This window comes from Pan troglodytes, chromosome 10 (genome assembly GCF_028858775.2).
Source record: "Pan troglodytes isolate AG18354 chromosome 10, NHGRI_mPanTro3-v2.0_pri, whole genome shotgun sequence".
Lineage (NCBI taxonomy): Eukaryota > Metazoa > Chordata > Mammalia > Primates > Hominidae > Pan > Pan troglodytes.
The window spans coordinates 56,952,715-56,972,939 of NC_072408.2; the positions used below are offsets into that span (position 1 = coordinate 56,952,715).

Below are 20,225 nucleotides of genomic sequence, written 5' to 3' on the forward strand. Positions count from 1 at the left end.
TTTACTTCTGTATTTACTTATATTGTAACCCTTTTCTATATTGGTCAGTTGTCTTTTTTTACCTGTTGGAAAGTGTCAAGTCCCATTTTTCCAGGAAAGTTTTAATAGCTTGTCTTTCTCATTAATATGCCTTCCCTTGAGCATCAATTACATTAGTCTATATCACATTATCTCATGACAAATCATTGCTTACTTCTTGCTCTTTCATATTCTTTATTGGTGCAATGAATTGAAGCTGGGTCTCACACTAAACTCTAAGATGCTTGGAAGGAGGGAAGATATCCTTCATGTCTTCTATATTTCTTCCTCCACCTCCACTGTTCAGCCTATAGTTGGCATAACAGCAATTCTTAAAGACAAATACTTGCTCACTACTCTGAGCCTACTCATTACAATATATGCTACGAGATTTCTGGTTCCTTAAGTGTATTTGTTCTTTTCAATTAGAAAAAGTCTAAACTAGTGAAAAAAAATATGAATGTCTTTTTTTTTAAAGTGGGAGATACATGCTATTTTAGCCTCTATTGACTATTTTAAGTACGTAGTCCCCAAGGATGCCTGCCATCAATTCCTTCCCTCATAATACGTGCATGCTGCTCTACCCTGTAAGTCAAGTCAGCCACCCCGCTCCCTCCAACTCCTTACACTGGCCTTGAGACTTGCTTTGACAATTAGAAATCAGTGACACTGTGCCAGTTCTGTGCCGAGGCTTTCGGAGACCTGGCAGCTTCCACTTTGGCTCTGGGAAAGCCAGCCACTGTGTTGTGGAGAAGCTCAGGAGAGACTCGAGAAGGAGGAGAAACCACAGAGCAGCTACTTGGGGGAAAGGCACTGAGCTGCCAGACATGGGAATGAAGCCTTGTTGGATTTTCCAGTCCGGCCAGCCTCTAGCTGAATGCAGCCATGTGTATGACCCAAACTGATGCTACATGGAGCAGAACTGCCTGGCCAAGCCGTGCCCTAATTTCTGACCCAAAGAATCATGAAAAAGAGTAAAATCATGTTGTTTTGCATGACTAAATGCTGGAGGGCTAGTTATGCAACAATAGATAGCTGAAGTATTATCATTAAAAATAATAGAAGATTCAGTTATAGTAAAATAACTAACCTCCGTTTGGTCACCTTCCTGATCTACACTCTCTCTTAACTCCTGCAAGTTTATGGCCTCCCTTTACTGAATAGCCAGTGGGTGGAGCCAGTTGACTCCGTGATAATGGAAAACAAATATCCAAACCAACCCAAGACCTTCAAAACATCATGTGAAATAAATTATATGCTTAAATATGAAGTGTGAAATTCTGAAATTGAAAAGATTTTGCATTCTATGTGCTCTCTTAAGTGTAAAATTTACTTTGGAAACATTTACTTGAGACTAGGTTTACCTAAATAATCATACATGGTCCCTTAGAAAAGTGCTACTTGATTAAAATATTGGATTTACTGTCCCTAGACACTTATTCATGACAGATCTTAACTCTGTTATTATTTGTAGTATTTTAAAGTTGATTTTAAAAGTGATAGTCTTCTGACTGTCTTAGCTATTAGCAAGGTGGTAATTTATGAGGTTGGTGAGACACTGATCTTACTTGGTCACAAAGGTAACTTTAAGCAAACAGTGTTAGTGATATTGACAATTTGAATGTTTGAAATGATTGAATTGTTTACATACTTGATCCACTTTGTATGGTTTAAAACCAGGTGGTTATTTGATCCAGAGAGAAGGCAGGTACTCAGAAAACATGTTTTGGCCACTCATCACAATGTCTTCCCTCATCTGTCACTCCCTAAAATTAAACAACTAGCCCATTTTTGCTGTGATATAAGTTTATTTTATTTTAAGCTGTGTCTTCATAGAGCAGGTCAAGTAGCTAAAGTAATTATAAAGCTATCCACAGAGGTTAGAGAACTATGTATTTTCTTCAATTTCCTGAGGGTATTTTAAAGGTGAGCATAGGGCAATGCTGGTATTTCTGACTTATCTTTGGCTAGGATAGTTGTTGGAGCCAATAGCGCAAATGTTCCATGATGAAGCTATACCCTGAAGAAATGCTCAGTCCAGTTTGTTTTGGATTATGTGTGAGCTGATACATCACTTGCCAGGCAAGGTAAATACATTTTATCCTTATATTATAAGCATACACTGTTTCAGGGACATTCTTCAAAAAGTACGTTCCCTTCTTTCTGTTTTGTTGCTCTCATTGGAGACTCAACAGTGTTTTTTGTTTGTTTGTTTTTGTTTTCTTGTTTGTTTGGTCTTTCTCTTCATGTGTTTTTCTCATTAGCCTCTCCTTAACCAAGCTATTTTGTAAATAAGTCCTTCTGAAAATAATGGTTAATAATCATTTAATTTACCAACTGAAATCTTCTCTAATCTTGTGAAATAATAAAATCTCAGAAATGAAAAGAACTCCGTGATTCACAATAACCAAGATATGGCATTAATGTAGGTGCCCATCAACAGTGGATTGGATAAGGAAAATGTAGTACATATGCACCATCGAAATACTAGACAGCCATAAAAACGAACAAAATCATGTTCTTTGTAACACAGATGCAGCTGGAGGCCATTATTCTAAGAAAATTAATTCAGGAACAGAAAACCAAATACTGCACATTCTTAGTTATATGTGAGAACTAAACTTTGGGTGCTCATGGACATAAAGATGGCAACAACAGACACTGGGGACTGATAGAGGGGGATGGGAAGGATGGAGGCAAACTTTGGGGAACTGTGCTCACTATCTGGGTGACAGGATAATTTGCATCCCAAACCTTAACATTATACAATCTATCTATTTAACAAACTTGCACATGTACGTCAGAGATCTAAAAGTTGAAACTATTTAAAAAACAGAGCTCGATGACTCAGTCAGTATAATCTTTACCCAATAATGTATCTCCTTGCTAACTTTTACTTGGTCTATAAGTGCCAGAAGGAGCTTTAGCTCTTAGATCTAGTATAGTGCCTAGTGCATAGCAGACATTGAATTAATGTCTGCTAAATCACTGATTCAGTGAATGATGGTTTATTACGTTATAGTAAATGTACCTTATCTTTGATTTTTAGTATATTCCAAGGGCTTTATGTTATTAATTTAAATGAATTTTAATAAATATAAACTTCTTATTATAAAATCTCCAAAATAAAAGTTTAGACATGTCATAATTTATATTTATATTATTAACATTTATTTTTAAAAATTATATTCCTTTCTGTATTGTGCTAACTATAGCAACAGAATTTGAGTATACTTTCAAAGTTTTATCATTTAAAGCTTACTTCACTATGATGAATTTATAAGCACAGAACTTGAAAGAGTCAGCAAAATGGAAATAATAAATGTTATCGATATGTATTACTTTTCTTAGGGCTGCTGTAACAAATTACTGCAAGCCGAATTGCTTAAAACAACAGAAATTTATTCTTTCACAATTTTGGGGGTCAGAAGTCTAAAATCAAGGTGTTCCAGGGTCAGGCTCCTTCCAACGTCTCTAAGAAAAACCTTTCCTGGCCTCTTCCAGCTTCCTGTGGTTACTGACGATACTTGATATTCTTTGCCTTTGGTGGCACAACTTCAGTCTCTGCCTCTATCTCCACATGGCCTTGTTCTCGGTCTGTATTTTTCCAAGTCTCTCTCTCCTTAAGTACACCACTCCACGGCTGACATATATTAAGGAAGACCTAAATAAATGGAAAGATATATAACGTTCATAGATCAGAAGATAAATTTAGATCAGATGTCAATTATTCTCTAATTTGTCCATAGAATCAATGCAACCCCAATGAAAATCTCAACAAGACTTTTTGTGGACCTTGTCTAGCTGATTCTAAAATTTATATGAAAATGAGAAGGATTAAAAATGAAAAAACAATTTTGAAGAGGATCAAAGTTGGAAAAGTTATACTACCTGACTTTAAGAGTTATTTTAAAGCTATAGTAATCAAGACTCTGTGGCATTGGTTTAAAGAAAGACAAATAGGTCAATGGAATAGGATAGAGTCTAAAAAATGGACTCATAGATATATGTTAATTTTTGGCAAAGGATGCAAAGATTTTTCAATGAAAAAGGGTAATATTTTCAACAAATGGTGCCAGCAAAATCTGATGACAATGTGTAAAAATGAGAACTTTGATTAGGAAAACCAAAATAAATTATAGAGATAAACGTAAAACCTAAAACTGAAATTTCAGGGGAAAGTATAGAAGATGATAATTTTTGTGATCTCACATTAGACAACTATTTCTTAGTTTTGACATCAATATTATGATTTATAATAGATAAAGTTGAAGAACTAGATTCATCAAAATTAGAAACTTCTTCTCTTTGATAGACAGGAGAATGAAAACACAAGCCACAGACTGTCAGAAAATATTTCGTAAACCACATGTGATAAAGGTCTTGGATACAGAATAAAGAATTCTCAAAACTCAGAAATAAGAAAACCAACAACATAATAAAAAATAAGTAAAATATATGAAGACACTTCACCAAAGAAGATACGTATACACATAGCAAAAAGACATAGGAAAATACGTTCAACATCATTCGTCACGAAGCCACATGAGATATTACTACACATCTGTTAGATAAGCTAAAATTTAAAAGACCATCATAAATGTTGGCAAGGATGTGTGCAACCAGATCTCTTATATACTGTTGTGGTAAAGAAAAGTAGTAAAACTCTTTTGAAAAAAAAGTTTAATAGTTTCTTTTTCTTTTTGAGACAGAGTCTCGCTCTGTCCCTAGGCTGGAGTGCAGTGGCGCGATCAATCTCCACTCCCTGCAACCTCTGCCTCAGGGGTTCAAGAGATTCTCCTGCCTCAGCCTCCGGAGTAGCTGGGACTATAGGCGCACACCACCATGCCCGGCTAATTTTTGTATTTTTAGTAGAGACAGGATGGTCTCGATCTCTTGACCTCATGATCCGCCCACCTCACCCTCCCAAAGCGCTGGGATTACAGGCATGAGCCACCGCACCTGGCCTTAATAGTTTCTTAAAAAGTTAAACGTACACATTCCATATGATCCAGCTGTTCCACTCCTAGGTACTTACCCAGAAGTAATGAAAACATACGTCCACAGAAAGAGTTGTACATATATGTTCATATCAGTTTCATTTGTAATTGCCCGAAGTTCGAACAACCAAAGTGTCCATCATCAGGTGAATGGACAATTTACAGCGCATATATACAATGAAATAAATTAAAAATTTATTTCATTAAATAAATGAAATGTATTAATTTAAAATAAATTAAAAATTTATTTCATTGTATATATGAATAAATATTTAAAAAGTAGAATGAACTATTGATGCTAACATAGATGAATCTCAAAAGAACTTTGCTTAGTGGAAGAAGCCAGACCAAAAATACTACCTGCTTTATGATTCCACATACATAATTTTTAAAAATGCAAACTCTTCTATAGTGACATAAAGATCAATGGTTGCTTAGAGGGTTGTTTCAGTGATGAAAGGAGGTCCTGATTACGACGTAAGAAAACTTTTGGGTGATGGAATGATTCATTGTTTTGATTTTGGTGATGGCTTCACAGGGAGATACATGAGTCAACATTTATCGAATGATGGATGCACTTTAAGTGCAGTTCATTATATATGTTATACCTCACTGAAGTGGAAACAAATTGGACGTAAGTATCCCACATGTTGACTACTAAAGTTCTCAAGTTTCATCTCTTCAGTAGGCTTCTGTAAAGTAAAATTCTGGTGAGCTTAAAAAAAAAACCTAGATCTCTATGCCAAATTAACTTTGAGCAGCATAATAGAAATGCCTGGAGTTTTAGGGCATTTCCAAATCGCAGTAAACTACAGTTTAATTTGTAATAGGACAAGAGGAAGAAAAAAAAAAGGAAGAAAAAGCGGTGGGTGGGGAAATCAGGAAAGGAAAGCAAGAAGAAACAGGGGAAGTACACTCGGCAGGGGAAGCGGCAAGACTGCACCTACACACTCTCACCCGCCTCTACAGATTCTCTAGGCAGGAGGCAGCAAGTGGATTAAAATGTTACAACGCAAGGCAAGTCCTCCACCGCAAAAACTGCTCCTCCCAGACTTAGCCCAACCAGCTGGAAACTCCGTGCTTGGAGCGTTAAATCGGACGGACACCCGCCCCCTCTCCACCCTCCGCCTTCCAGCTGCGCCGCATGCTGTTCTCCGTCGCCGCCTGGTGGCGAGCTCCCGGGACCTGCAGGCGCTCGGGTGAGGCAGGAGGGAAGGCGCGGGGAACAAAGGTCCCTGCAGTGGAGGGGCGCCGCGTCTACCTCTGGAGGCTTTTGCCACGATTCCGTCTTGGCACCAGTCTTGCTGCCCTGGAATGCAGTTTCCCAAACGCAGCGCTCACTCTGACTCCTCTCTGCTTTTATCCGTCAGGTCTCAGGTCTTGCGGGTGGGAGTCGGCTGAAGGAGCTGCGTTATATGGTTGTGACATCACCCTCCCCGGCCCCCGTTTTCAGGTCAGAACTTTCATGTCTTTGGAAACGAGGGACCCAGAAGAGCCCTTACTGTAGGAGGAATGTCGCCGTTAGACCTCTAAGCTCCAAAGAACCAAGGGGAGACAGAATCCAGATTGCTTCCTTAAATCCCAAGTAGTAGTGTTTTTTCCACCTTAGAGTCCGCCCCCCCGCCCCCACTTGTCCCATATATTGATCGGCCACTTTGCCACCGCGTTCCAAGGTTGGAGAGCGTCACAATGCCCCACCGTCCCCAACTCTCAAGTGGCCGACAGTGGGCAGTCCAGAAGCTGGGACCAGACTCATCTGCCCGAGGGCACAGTAGGAGGGACGGAGGGATCTCCCATGAGCTCCGAGGGCGAGGTGAGAACCAATTGTGGGGAGGGGGACCTTATAACGGGGCAGTTAGGAACGGGCAGAGGTGCCCCCACCTCCAGCTTTCAACTCAGGCGAGGAAACTTCGAGACCTTCCCGTCCACACCTGATTGACAGAAGGAAGCTGTCGCGGCCCAGGAGGCGAGTGTGGGTGTGCAGAGGTGGAGACAAAACCTAAAAGCACGCAGAGCCGGCGAGGGCTTGCGGTCCTGGACGGTAGGGGTCTGCATCTGGTGCCACCTTCTCCATCAGGCTGCTTGCTGGGTCCACCAAGCCTGACCCCTCCAGCCAGGAGGGGATCACGGAGTGTGTCCCCCGCCCGGGCTGCTGCCTGCCGGAAGGGGGCTGGGAAACCGGGATCCCCGCGCGCCACTTGCCCGGCAGCGTCAGTTTCACCCAGGACTGGCTAGCGGTTCCCTCGTGGCTCTGCGCGGAGGTCCGCCTCCTCCCTTCCCTCCCCCATCCCGCGCGCTGCCTCCGCCTCCTTCTTCTGCCTCCACCCTCAACCCCCATCCCCGCCTGACGGGAGCTAGCCCTCAGTCCGCCCGAGCTGTGGTTGTGGGCGCCGGACAAGTCCAAGGCGCCTCCTCCCAATATGGACAGCCGCTACAACAGCACTGCGGGCATCGGGGACTTGAACCAGCTGAGCGCTGCCATCCCGGCCACGCGGGTGGAGGTGTCCGTGTCCTGCAGGTGAGGACGCAGCCCTTCCCCTCTCTCCTGCCCTCTCATCTGTGGGGTTGGTAGCACTTGGAGAGCGCTCGGGGTACCACGAGGCTTTGCGCAGGCAAGAAGTTGCGCCATGAGTGGGAAATATCTCAGTAGTGGGGCTGGAGTTACCCCGGGTCAGGTGACACAGGGGAGCGGGAATTAGAAGCGGTGGGCTCCGGGACTGAGACTTTGTATTTTCTTTCTGGGAAACGCTGTAAAAGTTGGCTGGGCTGTGACTCAGCTGTGGGAACACCGGCCGCCGCCCACTTTACAAGCCGGTTTTCCGTCCCAAACCCGGGCTGGATGGTTGGGTGATGACCGGAATCGAAGGGGACAGCACTGCCAAAAGCTCTTGTGACCGCTGCACGCTTAGGCCCGGGACTTCCTCTGCTAGGCTTGTGCAAACCTGCTGTTGCTAGGGTTGGCTCCAACCCCGGCAGCTTCCTCCCCACCCACTTCCTGGAGCCTTCCAGCTTGCTTCTCCCCCACCCTTCCGGGCTTTTTGCCTTTTGCCTGATAGGTAGAGATTTCAGCCCTCCTTGCAGACGAATCTATGCCTTACCTAAGATCTGGGAAGTCACGACTTTTGTTTTGTTTTGTTTTGTTTTGTTTTGTTTTGTTTTCGGGCCCACATTTGAGTGCTTGTAAAAACTGACTCTCGGCCGGGCGCAGTGGCTCAGTACAGTTTATACGCCTGTATTCCCAGCAGTTTGGGAGGCCAAGGCGGGTGGATCACGAGGTCAGGAGTTCGAGACCAGCCTGGCCAATATGGTGAAACTCCGTCTCTACTAAAAATGCAAAAATTAGCCGGACGTGGTGGCATGCGCCTGTAGTCCCAGCTACTCGGGAGACTGAGACAGGAGAATCGCTTGAACCCGAGATATGGATGTTGCAATGAGCTGAGATCTTGCCATTGCACTCCAGCCTGGGCGACAGCGCAAGACTCCATCTCAAACAACAACAACAACAACAACAACAACAACTGACTTTCAACCCTGTCCAGAGACTGTAAATTGCAAACTCGTTGTCCTGAGCTTTCGGTTAGTTGCCCTGTAAATAAAGCAGCATCACCGCTATATCATAGATGATTTTGAGAAGGAGATGAGCGATGGTGCTAAATTGGTACTGGCCACTAATTTGCGAATTAATATTGACCCTGGAGCCCACTCCCTTGTTTGCATAATTGGGTCTGTCTCACTGGAAAACTGGTTCCTCATTTATCCATTTTTGCCCTAAGATTGTTTTTATGCCCTCACATCCTCCCTTTCCTTTCCTTAGCAAACTTGCCTTGAAGATATCTAACAAATTTGGGTAATCTTGATGTAAATAAGTTTAAAATTCCATCAATCTTGACTTTGCATTTTCACAAACTGAGCCTAAAGCCAAAGGAATTCTTTTCTGGGGGTGGAAATTCGAGCACCAGCAACCGTAGTAGAAGTATTATTTGAGGGTAGGGGACAGCCTTTATCTAGCCCTGAAACTATATCACCTGATTGTTTGCCGCCTCTTAAGACTGATCTGGGACTATGGAAATAATCATGCTGATAATGATAGCTATCATTAAGCTCTTGCCTTATTGCTGTCACTGCTTTAAGTGCTGCCTGAGATTTTTCTGTCAATGGAACAGGTGAAGCTGTTTGGAAAACTCTTTAGAGGATTCCTAGGCCTTTTTCTTTTCTCTGAAGCTTGCTTTCGATGTTAGAGGGAAGTTACTGGTATATACAGATAATGGATAGCCGGAAGTCCTACAATAACAGCATTACTAGAGTTCTTATCCTCTGCTCAACAGTCTGCAAAGTCTGAATGGCATGTGGCCTATACTTGGAATGAATATAAAATAATATTGTCAATCAAATCTGAATTTTTCCATGAGCTTTTTAAGGGAAATTATACCTAAACTGGTCATTCTGCCAGTAGGGCCCATGTTTAATGCAGCCCCTTTTTTGATGCATGTTTTCTGTGAGTGTGCTGGGCATACTGAAGTCAATTGGCTTAAGGCAATTTGTTTCAGTTTGCTGCCTCAGAACCTGCAAATCCCTTGTTCCAGCTTTTTTTCATAACATTGCTTTGACATTTTGTTTTTAATTTTTAAGATTTCTAACAGGAAAAAAAAAAATCCTGAAAGAGAACCCGAATACTTAGTGTCAAGCATCTCTGCCAGGGGCACTAGTGCTTAGTCTATTGTTTGAGTTGCTTCTGACTCAGCTTACTATTTACGATAAGTTTGAGGTAAAAAGCATCTTTTGGGCAAAGAGAAACATAATTAAATACCCAAGTTAGTGCCTTTGGAATAGGTTTGGGAATAGTTCCTGAAAAGTTGGGTTAAATTTATTTTTAATACATTAAAATTCAAAGATAAAAATATTTGAGTATTGTTGGATCTTGTAACCATAGGAGGTGGTTTAGTTTGGGCTTTGGCATCAGAGACCTAAGTACAAATTCTGGCTTTGTGACTTGTTCTTGCTACCTTGGAGTAAGTTCTTATTCAGTCTATCTAAGCATTCTCATCTCCAAAAATAAGAATAGTTATGGTATTTACCTTATATAGAGTGTTATCAAGGTGATGTGTGAAAGCGCTTACACAATGCATGAAACAAAAACATGTTTTCAAAAATGTTAGCTATTATTATAATATTGGAAATAACATTTGTTGAATAAATGTGTTATATATGATTCAGGTATGGAATTCTGTAAAAGTCCTTCTCTTTTGAACTTCAATAAGTTGGTTAAAGAACACAAGGATAGAACCAGCATTGGGATACCTGTTCCCTCTTTCTCTATCTTCTTTGATGTGCATCAAGAACATGTTTTGTAGAAAGTTTGTGGGGATTTCACTTAGCAACGAAGCACAGTTGAAGGCCTCTGAGCCTTGCTATGGGCAGGCAGAGTAAGGAATTCCCTTGCCTTACTATACCAGAGACTTCTGAGGATTTGCCCACACTTCAAAAGCAGCTCAGATTTGAATAGGTTCTTTCTTTCTCATTCTTTATCTTTCTTTCTCTCTCTCCTTTCTTTCTTTCTTTCTTTCTTTCTTTCCTTCCTTTCCTTCCTTTCTTTTCTTTCTTTCTTTTTCTTTCTTTCTTTTCTTTCTTTCTTTCTCTTTCTTTCTTTCTCTTTTCTTTTTTCTCTTTCCTTTCCTTTTCTTTTCTTCATTTCCTTTCTTTCACCTCCTTTCACTGTCCCCTATCATTAAAAGCTTTATGACAAAGTTTTTATCTTCATTTTGGGGAAGGTGAAAAAGATCAACAATTGAAGCTTGAATATAATTCATGGAAATAATTTAGTCTGTTTATTCATCAAGTGTCTGAGTGCCTTTTATATGTCTATGTTTATGCTAGGGTCCATGAGAAATGCAAAAGAAGTTCTCTTCTCTGAAAATGTAAAATCTGATTGAGAGATAAACACTACATAAGACACGGTAATGGGGCTAAATTCAAAGATGAGGCTCATGCATGAGGAGGGAAAGGATCATTGTGGAATAGGGTGCTTGGAATATATTACAAAGGGGAGATGGGGCTTGGGCAGAGACAAGCTGGATAGGCATGGTTTGGATTAGAGAAGGGACAGTGGTTAAATTTATAGCCACTTAAATTTGTGTTAAGGGGGTGAGAGGTACCCTTTTCTAGATGTATTTATGCAGAGGCAAACTCCTGCTATTTGACTTCCTTCGTCTTCTACCCATTGTCTAGCTCTTGCATTCATTTTCTTTTATTGTATAAATTTGTAGATTTTTAAATTAATTAGCTTACTTAATTAACTAAAAATGCCTGTAGCTGAAATGATACAACTTTGAGAGATAAACTAAGGTAATATTTCCATTTTATTCTGAAAGCTTATTACTATAGAATGAGGTAAACCCACTGGGAAAAATAATATGCAGTAATCACCTGTTTTCCTTGGGTCCTTGATTTGTTGCACTATTTCACTGATTTTCATGATTTTCTCTGATTGAGAAGTCAGCTTATCAATAATAAAAGCAGTGAGAATATTGTGTATTTCTAGACTTTGCATGTTAGGTATCAAAAGTACATCCTGTCACAGAAATAATCCTATAATGGTGATAATACTGACTATTTATTTATTTGAGATGGAATCTCACTCTGTGGCCCAGGCTGGAGTGCAGTGGTGCGATCTCTGCTCACTGCAACCTCCACCTCCCAGGTTCAAGCGATTCTCCTTCCTCAGCCTCTCGAGTAGCTGAGATTACAGGTGCCTACCACCACGCCCAGCTAATTTTTGTATTTTTAGTAGAGATGGGATTTCACCATGTTGGCCAGCTGGTCTGGAACTCTTGACCTCAAGTGATCTGCCCACTTTGGCTTCCCAAAGTGCTGGGATTACAGGCCTGAGCCACTGCCCCCCTGGCCAATACTGACTTTAAACATTAAAGTGGAAGGAAGACTATGAAGTGGAAAAGGGTTGAGTGCCTACGTGGTGCTAGGCATTCTAAAAAGCCCTTCCTGACCTGGTGTAAGTCTATTGCCTCATCTCCCATCACTCCTTGCATGAACCCAGCAACTGTATATAGTCTGATAAACAGATGTGTGCCATAGCCCAAAATGCATGCCCGAGAAATACGGCTAAAAAATACTCATAAAAGGTACAGTCCCAAAGCGTGAGCGATCATCCTAGACAACTAAACTCCTCATGCTTTTGTGGCTACACAGGTGCTGCTCTTTGCCCTGCCCTACTTCCCTTCCCCTTCTTTTCTGGATTAGGCTGTGCTCCTAAACTGGATTAGTCCCAAAGTAGCCGGGGTGTGCCAGTGTCATAGGTATATTACCACTCTTAGTCTTTCTATTCTCCTTGAGGACAAGTTTTGTCTCTTTCATGTCCATGTACTATATTCTGAGCTTGGTACAGAATATGTAGTTAGTAAATGTTTGATGCTGCAGTTCTATAGCCAAACTGTCTAATGTGGGAAGGGGGATTTCTCCTGTTAAATAAAATATCATTCCTAGGTCCCATAGCAGATCTATTGAATCAAAATCTCTGGGGATGGGACCCAGGAATCTGAGCTTTTAACAAGTTCAACCTGTGCTGGTTATACACACTAATTATTTTAATCTCCTGGTTTCATGAGTAAGTGACTCTAACTCTAGTCCCTTGATCTGAGTTAGTAAAACCCACCCTACTAGGGTGTTAGGAAGATACTTTTTGATGGTGTGCTAGAGCTTAAATGGGTTTGGGAACAGAAATTTGTAAGTCAGTTGTTAAAGTGACTATTAAAAATCGAATTATATAAACAAAATTAAATTATATTAAAAATAAATTTAAGAAATGCTGAAAGGTTATAACTTCCTAATTGCTTTACTACATGTTACTGTCATCTGTTTTTTTTTTTTTATAATCATCTATTCTCTATTTTTTAAATCTGTGTGTTGAAAGTATTCTGCAGTGCTGTGCTTCTGTTCTCTTCCCAATTCATGTATGCCACGTTGGTAGCTTGAAATAAGCCATAGTTACACCATGGAAATTGGCAAACACTGCAAATCAGTGTTTGACTTACCCTTTTGTCATCTGTATTTAAGAAATCATTCTGTGGGAATCAGTTGACTCTATGGAGTTTATAATAAAAGTACTATATGCAACTTATTATTTGTAGATTGTGTGCCAAGCTACATACTCTACACATCAGTAAAAAATAACAAATTTTGTACACACAAACGTTCAGCTTTTTATTGAAGAGGTTGTTTTAAAATATATACTTGCACATCACTGTTTATGGACTTTTGGAAAAGGTAAAGCCTTATATAAAAGAAAATTATTGTTGTTTGTCTGGTTCAGTTCTGGCTATTATAATAAAGTACCAGAGACAAGGTGGCTTATTAACATCATACATTTATTTCTCACAGTTGTAGAGGATGGATGTCTGCGATCAGGGTGCCAACACAGTCAGGTTCTGATGAGAGCTTTTTTTCAGGTTACAGGCTGCCAGCTTCTCACTGTACTTTCACATGGCCTACAGAGAGTGAGAGAGCTCTCTGGCGTTCCTTTTATTAGGACAGTATTCCCATTCATAAGGGCAGGCACCATCATCATGACCTAATCATCTCCCAAAGGCCCTACCTCCTAATATCATCGCATTAGGGGTTAGGATTTCAACACATGAATTTTGGGGGGACACAAACATTCAGTTCATAACACTCTTGTTAGACTGTCACTATTAGAAGTGGTAGTGTCAAGTTCAGCACTATCTCTGGTCTTCCTTCTCTACTGGAATAAGTGGGGTTGTATGATTTTATAATCCATAAAAGTTGTGATAGCAAGTATATTGCAGTTAGGAACTTATAGACTTTTAAATTTCTCCCTCTCCTTTTCATGTGGTCCTCTCTACACCTTTATTCTTCTCTTACTTTGAAGTTGTATTTTTCTTTCTCTGTTTCTCCATCCACTGGTGGCATATCCTTTGCAAGTTTACATGTTACAAGTCCAGCTACACTTAGTGATTAACTGACCACCTGCGAAAGCAAAGTTAGATTCCAAGAGAGAGCGTCTGACCCTTTTTGGAGTTGGCTGTCTGAGGTAGATACCTGTGCTGTTCTAATGATCTGCGGTGAAAGGAATCAAAGCATTCAAACACAACAGTTGGAGGCTCTACCTTAGTCCACAAAAAATTTGGTGTTACTATGTAAATAGATTTTCAAGTGATGTTGTTAGTTGATAAATTAAGTTATATATGCTAGGGATATTAGACTGCCTGTTGTGCTGTTAATGAGCCATATGACAGGTAAACAGAGGGTAAAGTTGTTGTAGACCGTAACATCCTATTCTGTCTCTGCAGCTCTTGAGATCCTGTGGTTCAAGATTGTAGTCACCCTGTAGTGCCTTTTTTGATCATATTTAGGTTTGTCTTAGCCCCAGAGTTTCAGTAAAATTTGTCCTGGGAACTTTCTGAACTGTGGCGTTGAAGTCTTAATGTGAGAGTTGCCCTGGTATATTTTTTTTTCAGAGAAATACCTTACTTAACATTGTTGTTCCACCAGTATTTTGGTCTGCCTGTGTTTTTTAGCATTTGGGGCCTGAGGGGTTCTAAAACAGCCCTGGTATGTGGAGAATGCTAATCTAGAAGCAGTTTAAAGGACAGGATCCCACAGGAGAGGGTGGTAATAGCTGTGCTCCTTTAGGCCTGTTATTTGTGTTGTAGCAGGCAGAAGCCTACATCCCCTATTTGAGTTTACTCAAGACTGAGAAGAAATACAATTCCTTTCAAAGAGATTTCATCCAGTTTGTAGCCTGTTTGAGAGCCAGTTTTGCTTAGCGCTGAAGAACGTGGGTGTAGGGCTAGATTAGCTCTGCCACTTAGTATCTTTGAAACATCTGTTCCTCAGTTTCCTCATCTGTAAAGTGGGGATAATAATAGCCCCCAGTTCTTATATTTGCTTTGAGGATTAAATAAGTTAATACATGTAAGTGAGATAAAACACTGCTTGTGACATTAGTTAAGCACTCAATGATTACAAAGAGATAATAAAAAAATTAAAATCCTTCGCGGTTCCATCAAACTATGAACAAATGAGTTCATTTTTGTCTCATGTATAGCATCACATTTATATTCTCTGTGTATATGAATATATACACACATATATAATATATAATACCTAATACAATATGTAATATATTAATAGTGTGTATTAATATAGAATATAATTATATATTCTATACAATATTTTTCCTGTGCTTTTCCCTTAATATTATATCATGAATATGTTGTTGTTATTAGTCTTTGGAAATATAACCTTCCATGTCTGTGCAGTATTCTATTATATGGTTGTACTATATTTATTTAACTTAACCCTTGTTTTCCAAAATTTATTTCAAAAAGTTGCTATTCAAAACAGTGTTAAAAATGAGTATTCTCCATCACAAACATCTAACATCTCTGGTTACTTTTTTTCCTGGGGATAGTTTTCTAGAACTGAAATGATTAATAAGCTATCTTCTCAAAGGGATTTTGGTAGCTTGTTTTGGTTACTTCCATCCCATTCCTATTTAAATACGCAGAATCAAGGCTAAGCTACTGGCTGCACTTTTCTAAATACTTTTATTACCATAAGAATGTTGCATTTAGAGATTAATGAGAATTTGAGGCAGCAGAGTATAGCAGCAAGAAAATGGAATTAGAAATCAGACAGATGTCTTTAAATCTCATTTTTATCCCTTTGTGGAATGTTATTTTGGGTAACCTGTTTCAACTTTTGGAACCTCATTTCCTAATCTGTAACATAGAAATGATTTAAAAAACAACATTTCAAGGTTGTTGGATGAGTAAATGAAATAAAGTCTGTACAATGCCCAGCCTGTCACAAGAAAAGCACTAAGTAGCTATTAGTCTTATCCCAGGTTCTTCAGCATTTTACTGTGTGGCACACAGCAACATAGAAGAAGGTATCTGTACTTTGGAAAAATTTACAGTCAATTTGGGGAGCCACAGAAACATAGAACCAAAGTGACAGTGATAAAGCTGCATGTTATCCCATGCTGATTAATTCAATGTGGAGAGAGTGTGGAATAAAACAGTCGTTAGAATAGTGTGGATTTGTAAATGCACACTCAGTTTCTACAGATTCCACCCTATAGGCCCACTTCTGCCAAGACACAATCAGTCATGTGGGATTTGACAGGTAGGAGGTAGTCTGCTATAATAACCAAGTTTTAGAACAAAAGAACATTCTTGTATCTGCTCAATAAAGTCAACGGGCTGATATTTAAGACAGCTGTTTTGTGTTGGGCATGATAAAACAGATACTGCTGTAGTTGCCAATACAGGCTGAGGTAAGGCAAGTAGTTATTGCCCGTAATAAAATAGGATGTATTTAAAAGGTGCCTGCCCCAGGGACCAATGATGTTCACTCCTTGATACACAATACCTTAATATTGGCAAACTTAATGACAACTTTCAGTGTTAGTGCCTCTCCAGCCAGGACCATTAGCTACCAGACATTCTTGTTCAAATTGTGAGGGTTTTTGTCAGGTTTATTCTGTGAAGAATAATGTTGCAGACCTTCTGAGGGAATCATCAGCTGATTTTCTGAAACTCTGAAGAAACAAAATATCATTGATAGTCCCCAGCAAATATTTCTACTTATTAGACAGTAAACGAATTCAAATATAAGCTATTTTAATGAAGCCAAGAAACATGCAACTTTTGGATATTTGCCATCTATTTTCTTTAAATTAATCTCAAAATCTAACTCTTTGTCAGACAATGTATAAAGTGGTTAATGTGGGCTAATTCATTCAATCCTTGCAATTCTGAAAAGAGGTGATGTTATGTCCTGTTTTACAAGTGAAGAAATTGAGGTTTAGAGAGAGTATAAGTAATTTGGTTGAAGTCACGTATCTAGTAAGTGGCAAAGTTGAGTTCCTATCCATATATGTCTAATTCCTAAACATATGCTTATGACCATTAGCTATATTATGTTGTTCTTCCATAAATTCTTTATTGTCGGCTTGAAGAGTGGAGCTCTTTTCTGTCAATACCAGTGTGTTAGTAACTAAAAAAAATTATAAAGCTTAGGAGATGCAATTATAATAGATCATATCAACACTACTCTACCACAAAGGATATATGTCTCTGAGGATGCAAAATACAGAATTCTTTCCTGTTTTTCTGTTCCCTACTGGTGAGAGCTTTGAGTAGAGCAATTTATAGGAGTGGCATAAACTTTAACCATGTGATGTTTTATTTCCAGTATTGATTCTTATCTTTTTCTGATGCTGAGTTACCTAATGAAGATGTGGGAAATTAAGTAATGAGAAGACTATTTAGCTAGAAATAAGCAGGCAGGGTGAGATGAAAACTAAATACTGGAGAGAGGTGATAGACTGGGCAAATGAAAAGTAAGAAAAGTTAATTGAAATGACTATGTGACATTCACATTTACCAGTGGAATTGAGAATTGACCTCAGGCCCTACCATTTCAGTCCAGTGCTTTCTTAGTACTGGCGAAGTCACCGTTTAACTTGCTAGCTTTTCAGTAATACTTAATTCCAGAGTTTCCCTTCATGGCAAATTCATTCTTCAGAATTTCATGTAAATAAAATAACTACTTCGATATTAATATCAGTACATTATTCTGAGCTATATGAATTGTGGCATGAGTTTGTAAAAGTCAATTTTTTCTTACCTTGCTAATTAGCTTCATGCTCTCTATGTATGTAAAATAAGTAACAAGTGACACATTAATTTTATTAAGAACGATCTCAAATGTCAGAGAGTGTAATGAACCAGAGATATGATTATAATTGCCATAACTGGTTGAAACCAACATGTGTCTCTGCCTTAGCCTAATAGTGGTTTTATAATCATTTTGAGAAATGTAATTGTTTCTCACTGTCTGCAGATCCTTCTTATTGCATCCATCTCCTATAACTCTGAGCATTCCTACAATCCTCTTTTATCTAAATGTACTCCTATAAAGGAGTACTCTTTTATCTAAATGTACTCCTATTTGTGGATTTTTTGGTAATTGAAAGTAACACAAACATTTTTCTTTAATGTCTTAAATAGGTTTTCATGTTTCCAAGCTATAAGCAAAGAATATGAGAGAGAGAGAGAGAGAGAGTGAGCTAGAGCAAGAGCAAGCACGTGAGACTAAGGGATACGTGGGAACTACACTAGAACAATAAATGTATTTGCTAAACCCATCTCAATTACCTACGATTTTAGATATAGCTTATTATCTGACTTATCTTGGTATCTGCACTCTCAAATTAATTATGGAAGCAGAGATATTAGAAAGTTGATTACAATTGATTTTTATGCCAGTGGTTTCATCCAAAGCCTCTTGTAGGCATTGGGGAAAGGAGGCATAATCAATATCAAGTTACTAGTGAACTTCTCTCTTAATTGATGATTTAAATTAGTAAATTTAAAAATGTTTTTTTGGGAAAAGTTTGAAGTACACTACCTAAAAGATGATTGATTTTTTAACTTAAGACATATCTTATAATGGCTTTAATTTCTTTGTTTCACTTAAATCACTGTGCCATTGGAATGTCATATATATGGCATCTTGCTTCCTTGTGGAACACTTCAGCAAAGAAACAGCATCTGTTTTGTTTCTGGAACTAGCTCTGTGACCTTTGACAATCATGCCACTTCACTGGATCTTAGATCCTATAGAAAGGTGGAGTCTCTGGTCAAGATGACCTATGATATTACTTGGAGGTTCATAATTTTATGATTGGAGAAGCAGGACCTTGAAATAAAATGGAGACATACTTCAGTTTAAGGAAATAATGTGATTGTCAAAGCCCATTGTAAACTAGCTAAACCAGGTGGTGATAATTTATCTTTAATAAAACAAACAAAAAAGGCTATTTTACTTTCAAAATATTTATCTCAGAATGTCTTTAGATAGACAATTCCTCTAGTGTATTTAAAATGATATTGATATATGAATTTTAATTTTAATCAGAACAAGTACAGATATAGAGTAAAAGTTATTTATTATCTTTGAGTTTTTTAAATAAAAGAAGGTTTGTGAAGAAAAAGTAATAGGGAAAGGAGTAGTATTGTTACTGGAAAGGGGTCCCGACCCAGACACCAAGAGAGGGTTCTTGGATCTCGTGAAAGAAAGAATTTAGGGTGAGTCTATACAGTAAAGTGAAAGCAAGTTTATTAAGAAAGTAAAGGAATAAAAGAAGGGCTACTCCATAGGCAGAGCAGCACCAGGGTGGCTGGTTGCCCATTTTTATGGTTATTTCTTGATTATATGCTAAACAAAGGGTGGATTATTCATGCCTCCCCTTTTTAGAACATAGAGGGTAACTTGCTCATGTTGCCATGGAATTTGTAAACTGTGATGGTGCTGGTGGGAGTGTAGCAGTGAGGATGACCAGAGGCCACTCTCATTGTCATATTGGTTTTGGTGGGCTTTGGTTAGCTTCATTATAGCAGTGTGTTTTATCAGCAAGGTCTTTATGACGTGTATCTTGTGCTGAACTTCTATCTTATTCTGTGACTAAATGCCTTAACCTCCTGGGAATGCAGCCCAGCAGGTCTCAGCCTTATTTTACCCAGCCCCTATTCAAGATGGAGTTGCTCTGGTTCAAACACCTCTGACAGTGTTAACATATATTTAGAAAACCTTAATTTCCTCCAAACAGTTTAACTTTGTTGCCATATTACACTTGATTTTCTAGACATAGGCTCTTAAACCTTTGTGTGATCATGAGACTTTAAAAATGTAGGCTCTAATTCTAGTGTCTAAGGTTTTTTTAAAAAGAACTATTATGTTAGATTATTTCTAACACCAACTACTTGCTATTTCAACGTCCTCATTTTCCTTAATATTCTCCCCAAGAGTTTTCAAGTTCTGCTGTTGCTGTTCTAGTTTTTTCTCTCAACAGAAATCTATAACAAACTGTATTCATGGAAATGAACAGTGTTTGATATGAATAGATACCGGTGCCTTTTCAGTAATTTACTTTTCTAATATATTACTTTTAAAAAATCATTTAGGTCTCTTTGGCAACTAGAGAGTTTTTAGTAAAATTGTCAGATGGATTCAGTCTTGTGTGCTTCCTCTGATCAGTTGTCACTGAGTGTGGGCTACCTGGGCTTTCTGGAACAGTTGACTTTCAAAATGAAATAAGCCAACACTGTGAGTCATGTATGCTATTACTTCCCTACCATTATAATGCTTGACTTACTATATTTCATA

At 39.0% G+C, this 20,225-nt stretch overlaps 1 protein-coding gene and 1 long non-coding RNA gene across 5 annotated transcripts in view; one reads left to right on the top strand and one right to left on the bottom strand.

Moving 5' to 3' along the window:
* Window positions 1-3,399: 3,399 nt before the first annotated feature.
* Window positions 3,400-6,404, bottom strand: LOC107967541 (uncharacterized). The gene is made up of 2 exons (XR_001708038.3): window positions 6,280-6,404; window positions 3,400-3,682 (listed from the first exon to the last, which is right to left on the bottom strand). It is a non-coding gene; the product is annotated as an uncharacterized LOC107967541 (long non-coding RNA).
* Window positions 6,405-6,706: 302 nt separating this feature from the next.
* Window positions 6,707-20,225, top strand: part of CPNE8 (copine 8) — a 258,415-nt gene continuing 244,896 nt past the window's right edge. For 3 of the 4 annotated variants that reach the window (XM_001168902.7, XM_016923658.4, XM_016923659.3), the window contains exon 1: window positions 7,403-7,536. In XM_001168902.7, coding sequence (XP_001168902.1) covers window positions 7,439-7,536 — 98 coding nt within the window. In that variant the 5' untranslated portion in view covers window positions 7,403-7,438. Of the gene's footprint in view, window positions 6,832-7,402; window positions 7,537-20,225 lie in introns of those variants that run through there. The other variant, XM_016923660.4, reaches the window with a different exon arrangement.